The following is a 7973-nucleotide window of genomic DNA, read 5'->3' on the forward strand; positions in this document are numbered from 1 at the left end:
GGGTTTTCCCGGCTTTAAACTTTGAGGAGACTTGCAGGCGTCTCTTCTGTGGCCCTGCTGGGTGGGTTCAAACCACCAAGCTTTAGGTTAATGTCGTTGCTGTTAAGTGCCGCCCAGTCAATTCCAACCCACAGCGATCCTGTATAGGTTCCGAAGGAGCAACTGGTGGATCTGAACAGCCAACCTTGTGATTAGCAATCCAGTGCTTATCCTACAGTGTCACATAACTGAGTGCACACTGTGGTGCCACCCTGGGTCTCCAGCACTGCAACTTCATCTACACTGCTCTCAGAATAAAGTTTAATGAAAAATGGAGGCGGGACCAGAGCTCCTGGCTTTCCCCACCCACAGCCCATAAACATACAATGTTCTGGAGCGTCCTTCTGCTCTTGAACATGACCCAACAGGGACCCAGTGAGGGGCACTGTTAAATTTGCGTGTTGCATGTTAAATTTGACTCTGAAAGCTGACATTTGACAACACCAAATACACAAAACCAGTGTATTGTATTTCTCCTTCCCCCTTTTCTTTATAGCTGTTGAGAGTATACAAGAAAAACATACATCCATTCAACAGTTTCTATATGGACACTGATGACACCCTTCAAACTGTACAGCCACCCACCATCACGCCTCCTTTCCAAGTTGTTCCTCCCTAGTCAACATGAACAGCTTCCTATCTAGACTGACCCCATCACTGGTTACCCTAAACTTGGTTAAAAGATGACTTCAGGGGATAGTTCTGCTTTAAGGCTTCAAGATGATCTCAGGGCAACTGTTGTGGGTTTCGTTCCTTTTTCAAACAAGCAGGCTACTTGGCCCACACTAAGCCATCACAGGGTTAAGCTGCCTTCTCCCACTTGAGCTGTGATTAACAAGCTACTCATAAAACCGAGGTCACCATCAGAAAATAGTTTCTGAGTCACGGGGAGGGATTGCTCACCGCCCTTTCCAGCTACTACTCATCCGGAGCGGGGAGGGCACGCGGCTCACGTGACTCACTTGAAGCCCAGCCAGTGGGAGGCTGCATCTGAGTGAGCCTTGGCAGCCAGCCGCCCACAGCCTGACTGTCACGAAGGGGACCCTGCCATTGGCTGATCCTGGCTGACTCTTCCCACTTAAAATACCACCTACTCCCTTCTGAGGCCAGACCCGGTTTTCCCAGCAAGCTCCCAGCAAGCGAAGAGAAGAGAAGCACCCTGCTTTAGAAAGGCTTCAGCTCACTGTGAACGCCAGGCTGTGGTGGAAAGCGACCCTGGAGAGGGGGTCTCCAAGGAGCAGCTGGTAGATTTGAACAGCTGACCTTTTGTTTAAGTCTTTATCACAGCACCACACCAGGGCTCCATGAGCGACAGGTGATACCCAGGAACTGCCAGGCAGCCTGAGAGGAGGACTGCCCTCCTCCCACCCTGCTCTTTGGACCTGCCACCTAGGGTGAAAGCTCATCTGTAGAGCCAGATGCCTTCCATGCTCGGCACTGTGACTCTCACTACTGAGGGCACGGTGGGCTCTCGGTGGTTCCGTCGCCAGTCAGTGCACCCATCAGTGGAGGCTAGCGTACAGCTGCAATGCTGAATAGGTTTCAGTAGCACTTCCAGACTAAGACAGTCTAGGAAGAAAGGCCTGGCAATAAACGTCTCAAAAAAATCAGCCAATGGAAATCCTATATATTTCAAATGGTTCAACCCACAACTAATCAGAGAACAGTGCTGGACCTGGTGGGGTTTCCTTTACAAGAGGGAAGGGCCAACTTCACAGCAGCTAAGAGTATGTTGAACTTGGGGTGTACAGATAAACCTGGTGGTTAAGTGCCTGAGCCCATTCACAGCAATCCAGTGTAGCAGACCAGAACTGCCCAAGGGTAGCTGTAATCTCTACAGCAGCAGATCCCCAGACCTCCCTTCCTGGAAGCAGCTGGGTGGGTGCACTGCGGGGGCTTCTAAAGCCAGATCATCACCTACCTCCATTCCACCAGGCATTTCTTGATGAGTGTTGACCATCCCTGCCCCCAGGAACACTGTGCACATTCAGCAAGCGTTTGTGGGATGAATCACTGAGTCGGCTCCTTTCAAACAGGAGGGCCTCTGAGTAATGTGACCTTTCCCTAACCATCCACTCCCTTCCGTGATCATCACCAGAGCAATTTATAGAAAGCACTGAAACCTGGCAAGACTCCTCGGTGAGAACACCAGAAGTAAGACTCAATGCTGTCAGTATGTTCCGGAGAGAGAAAGCAAGCCCCCTGGGGGAAAGGGAAGTCTGGCCCTGCTGAGCATCATCTGCCTGAAGACTAGAGACCCAGGGCAGGGGAGGGTGACCAGGAGGGCAGACCACACCCGGCCAAGTAAGATCCAGACCTGGACACTCGTGGTTCAGTACTGCCCCACAGGAGAAAGGCAGTCCACGCCAGCAGCGTAGAACAGAGGGCCTTATTGACACCAGGAGCCAGATGAAGCGGGCACTGAGGTCAGCTTACAAATCGCCCCCCTTTCTTCTCCTTGTATGGAAGGCACGCGGTCTCCTAGAGCCAGCCAGATTGTCTCCAGAGAAACTTTCCCTTCAATACCAGGGGAAAGGGGAGGCCGCTCAGCAAGAGCACACTAGCCATGTTGGTTTGTAAGCTGTAAGACGTTGATTTAAAACTTTCAGAACCCCAAATATCATTTTTTTACAAATGCCAAAAAGGTTAAATGTACACTTACCAGCCACCAAACCCAACCATTACCATGCAGCCAGCTTTAACGTCTGGCAATGCCACTGTTACAGAGAGCTGTATGTCACCCCACAGTCTTTTCCTGACGTCGTATTTACAGAAGCAGATGACCAGGGCTTCCACAATACCATTTGCTGGGTTTGAACCATGAACCTTTCAGTAAAGCTGAAACCAACTGTTTGTACCAGCCAGAACCTATACTTACTACAGCCCTAGCAATCTGAACTTAAGTTCACATAGACAACCTACAGTTCGATGTTTAAAACGGCTTTACTACAAATCACCAAAACGAAGAAAAAAGCCACATGCCTACAACAGGCCAGGGGGGCTTATGGCAAGCTGGGTCTGGTTTATAAAGGAATACATTTTGATACACACACCACCACCTATGAATGTCAAATACCTTTGCCAAGCTAAGCAGCCAGAATGAAAAGTATACCAACTGTGGGATTTCATTTCCCTGACTTTGTGAAAAAGGAAAAGCTACGGACAATGTTGGTGTTAAGCTGCTGCCCATTAGCTTTAGAATCACAGTGACCCTGTATATGGTTTCCAAGGAGTAGCCGGTGAGTGTGAACCGCCCAGCTTGCGGTTCACACTGACCTTATGGTCAAGTGCTCATCCGACAATACCACACCAGCACTTGGATGGGTGGCACACATGGCTGGAATACTAGCTGAAAGGTTGTCAGTTCAAACCCACCCAGAGCCGCCTTAGGAGACAGGCCTGGAGAGCTGCAGGCCAGTTCTCCTCTGCACACGGGGTTGTCATGAGTCAGAATGGACTCCATGGCAACTGACAACACGGACAGAGAACAGGGTCAGAGGAGCTGCAAGGGGGAAGGACAAGGGGAGAACTACCAAGTGGGAGCAGAAGGGACTATGGAGGGAAGAGGAACTGCTTCGTAACCTGAGGGTGGCAGCTACCCGATGTTATGTCGCTGCCAGAACTTATGGAATTGTATTGTGTGTCCTCCAAAAGGAAATTAAGGTACTGCTCCGCACAGACTCTGCTCAAAACGCAGCAAAACTGTGCAACAGAAACATCAGACTCATGGAAACCAGACTTACTGGATACAATGATACTGGAGGAACCCTTGAACCTACAGCCAGAAAAAAAAAACAAGGTTTAAGTCTTGAAATGCAACTAGCTCCTTGAAGTCATCCTTAAACCACTAAATAAACACTGTTCTCCTTAAGTATTGTAGTCTTTAAAATAACTATCGACATGAGCTTAAAGGGGCAACAGTATCTCTAAAAGGGGCTTAAATTAAGGGTGGTGGACACACATGAGTTGAGAGCAGAATACACTCTAATCTATGACAAAAAAGAAAACACACATGGCTGAGATGGGGAGAACCGTGGCAGTGTGAAGTCTGTAGTAACTGTCAGAGACTGTACCTGTAAAAATTGTTAAATGGGTGTTAAGAGGGCTTCAAAACTTCGGGGGGGGGGAAATGGAATGAGAAGATACCGGATACTGTTGGGTTCATATTTTCACACACACAGAACCCTAAGACAACTGCGAAAGTCTAACACGGTGAGTACTACAATCGCAGAGGAGAGAGGTAGGACGGTTAGATTTTGAACCTGGAAACCGGTAAAAAAAAACAAAAAAAAACCGCGCTGTCCTTTCTCCTATACTTTCAGTTTCTGTCCTCTTGACTGTCCCCCACCCCCATCCCGCCCACCCCCACCCAGGTCACACCCAGAGCTGTCCGACAGGAAAAGCGAGAGCCCCAGGCTTCAACCTCGCCTCCCGCGGCAGGATGAGCAAAAATAGCAGGGCCGGCGCGCAGCGCAGCCCGACTGCCAACCGCAGCCGCGCCGTCCAAACCTCGGCTCTCCAAGAAGCCGGCAGCGCCAGACGCCAACGCCGGTCCCCGCCCCGCCCAGACGTTTCCAAAATGACGCTCCGCTGGCGCGCCAGCCCGGAACGTGCGGGTTTCCCCCCTGCGGGTTCCGGGGACACCCCCGCGACCCCCCTCCCCGCGGAACACAGGAGCGTGTAGAAAAGTCACCCCGAAAGCCGGCCCCCGCGCTGGCGTCACTCTCCCACTCCACCGGCACGTTGCTTAGCGCCCACGGCGCCGCCGCCCAGGGGCGATCGCCACCCAGATGTTGAGACGCACACACGTCCCACCTCGGGGTCCGGAGTCGTGACACCGACCCCCGCGTGTACCGCCCCGGTAAATTTCCACCCGGTCGCCCGGCGCCCTGACACTGGCCAGGATCAGGCCGGTCCTCAGGGCGAGAAGGGAAATGTTCTAGTTTGAAATTAACAACGGGGGGAAGGGAACAGGAAAGGGTGTCCTCAAAATAAAACGAGGATGAGTTCTGTCCGATATACAACTTTTCGGCGGAGAGCGGTGCCTGGCACGTTTGGGATCCCCATAAATAATGGCCGATCTGTGGCTGGAAATGAATTACATTGGGGGGAAAAAAAGAAAACACCCTGAGGGTCTTGACAGCGCACACCACACGCGCGGAGGAAAACTTCATGTCACACGAGACCCAAAAACTTGTGGCCGGGGGTGCAATGGGGGCTCCCGTCCGCGCTCCGGCAACGGTAGCCCGGCGCCTCGGGACGCCAGTCTCCGCCTCTGCGTCCCAGGCCCAGAGTCCCCGCACCCCAAACTCCGCCCGGGGGGCTGGGAAACGGGGCGGGGAACCCCGCGGGGGCTCCAAGAGGGGGTTTCCAGCACGTTTGTGGCTGGATACGACTCGGGGTCTACGGTGGGCCCGGCGAGCCGGCATGCGTCGCGGGGTCTGGGGGCCGCGGAGGGCTGGGGGGTCTGGCGGTACTCACGTAGATCGGCAGCGGCCACGGGTAGACGGCGGGTTCGGCCCCCACGGGCGACTTGAGCCTCAGCTCCAGCTTCTCGCCCATGTCGGCGCGCGCGGCCACAGCACCATGCTAGTCGGGCGGTTGGGGGAGGGGTGGGCGGGCGCCCGGGGGGAGGGGCAGGAGGGCGGAGGGCGGGGCGGGAGACTGAGGGAGGGGGCCCGGCCTGGCCTCGGCCTCGGCCTCGGCCGCCGCCGCGCTCCCGTCCGGCCCCCGGCTCCCTCTTTGTGGTCACAGGCCCCTGGCCTCCAGCGCCGCCGCCATCTTGGGCCGGCGTGAGGCGAGCACAATGAGCCGGGGGCCGGGCGCAACCACTCCCCGCGCGCGCGGGGGGGGCCCGGCGCCAGGAGGCGGTGCGTGCCCGCCACCCGACCCGTCCCACCTCGCAACGCCACCCCCCGCGGCTCCGCCCCGTGGGCTCGCCCGCCCTCTTCTGCCCTCGGACGCCCTCGCCAGCCGGAAGCGGGGTCCCGGGGAGACCTTGCCTTTTTGACGGTTGGCGCCAGTTCGAACCCCGCTCGAGACCATAGTGGCCTTGCGTGGCTTGGACCCCGCCTGGTAAAATCATCATTCATCATTAAATTATTAAAGCCATCATTTATCACTAAATATATATAGTAGCCTGGAGAGCCAAAAGGTGGAAGCAATCCAAGAATTCACCAGTTGGTGAAAGGATGATAAACACAGTACGATACGTTCATACCATGAAATATTCTTCAGCCATCAAAATAGATGAATGTGAATGATACTTACTGGTACAGGTAAAAATAGTCAAGTCAGGAAGTTTAATGTGATGTCTGTTAACCTAAATGTCCAAGGTTCAAACCCACCCAACGGCTGCACAGAAGACCTGGTGATAAGTTTCCCAAAAAATGACAGCCTAGAAAACCCGACGGGCCAGTTCTCCAAAGTCCAAACCGACTCCAGCGCACCTAACAATAACACAAGGTCCCTGCATTGGCACACAATTTTGCACTGGTTAATATCCTAAAGGTAGGCTGTTCAAACCCACCTAGCAGCTCCATGGGAAGAAGGACTGATGATCCTTTTCTATCAATATTACAGCCAAGAAGACCTGGGGAGCAGTGCTACTATGGCCATCCGCAGTGAGAATCAACCATCACAAGGATACATTTTATCACAATTAAAGGAAAAAAAAAAAAAAAGTCTGGTACATTCTACATGGATGAACCTTGAATTCATGATGCAATGAACTATGAACCACAAGGTTAGCTGTTCAAACCCACAAACTCCTCCTTGGAAACCCTATACAGGGTCGCTATGAGTCAGAACCAACTCAACTACACTTTAACAAACAGTGAAACTGAAAAACCCAGGCACAAATGGGCAAATATTACATGATTTCATTTGTATAAAATGTCCCGGACAGGGAAATCTATGGAGATAAAATATTGAAGGTACCATGGACTGCCAGAAGAACAAACAAATCTATGTTGGAAGAAGTACAACTAGAATGCTCCTTAGAAGCCAAGATGACCAGACTTTGACGCTCATACTTTGGACCTATTATCAGCAGGGACCCGTACCTAGAGGAGGACATCATGCTTGGTAAAGTCACCACTTTAGTGCGCCATGGAGTCGGTTCCCACTCAGCATCTCTGTATAGGGTTTCCCAGGCTAGAAATACTTACGGGAGCAGAAAGCCTTATCTTCCTCCCACAGAACGGCTGGTAGTTTCGAAATGATGACCTTAGGGTTAGCCACCGACTCATAACCACTACACTACCAGAGCAAAAAAGAGGGAGACCCCCCCCAATTGTGGCAACAATGGGCTCAGCATAGCAGCAATTGTGAGGATGGGGTGGGACCAGGCAGTGTGTCCTTCTGTTGTACAGAGAGGGTTGCTATGGGATGGAACCAAGTCAGCAGCCCCTAACAATAGCAAAGGGCAAAAAGTAGGTTAGTGTGGTTGCTTGGGGGAAATGAGAAATTACTTAATGGGGAGAGTTTCTGTCTGGGATGATGAAAACGTTCTGGAAATACATAGTGGTGATGGTTGTACAATATTGTGGAGAGAATTAATGTCATTCAATTATACACTTTAATACTGGTGATGACATGGAGAGAGAGAGTGGCTGAAGACTCTAGATTCATGGAAAAGAGAAAGGCTGTGTGCTGGCGGCCAGGAGTCGGGCTCATAGAATGTGCCCTTGGGTTGTTTAAATGATTCTATATTCCTAACGGTTTTTGTGTACATAAAAAACAAAGGGAATAGAATAGAAGCAAATACTGATGAGTAATGAGTAATGATGCATAGGATGAGTGCAAAACTGATGTTCTCGCTTGTAAACTATCTCTCAAGTCACAGGAAAATCTTTTTAAAAATAAGAGACAGATTTTAAAAAATGGTTAGGAAATTAAGTTTTATGTAAGTTTTTCCACAATGACTATATATA

The 7973-nt window shown here is 51.6% G+C and overlaps 1 protein-coding gene across 1 annotated transcript in view; it reads right to left on the reverse strand.

The window, feature by feature from the left end:
• Positions 1-5601, reverse strand: part of DOT1L (DOT1-like histone H3K79 methyltransferase) — a 47908-nt gene extending 42307 nt beyond the window's left edge. Inside the window, exon 1 of the mRNA XM_006868964.1 lies at positions 5521-5601. Within this exon, the coding sequence (XP_006869026.1) occupies positions 5521-5601 (81 nt within the window). The remainder of the gene's footprint in view (positions 1-5520) is intronic.
• Between the last annotated feature and the right edge of the window lie 2372 nt (positions 5602-7973).

The sequence above is a fragment of the Chrysochloris asiatica genome, unplaced genomic scaffold (assembly GCF_000296735.1).
Source record: "Chrysochloris asiatica unplaced genomic scaffold, ChrAsi1.0 scaffold00125, whole genome shotgun sequence".
NCBI lineage: Eukaryota > Metazoa > Chordata > Mammalia > Afrosoricida > Chrysochloridae > Chrysochloris > Chrysochloris asiatica.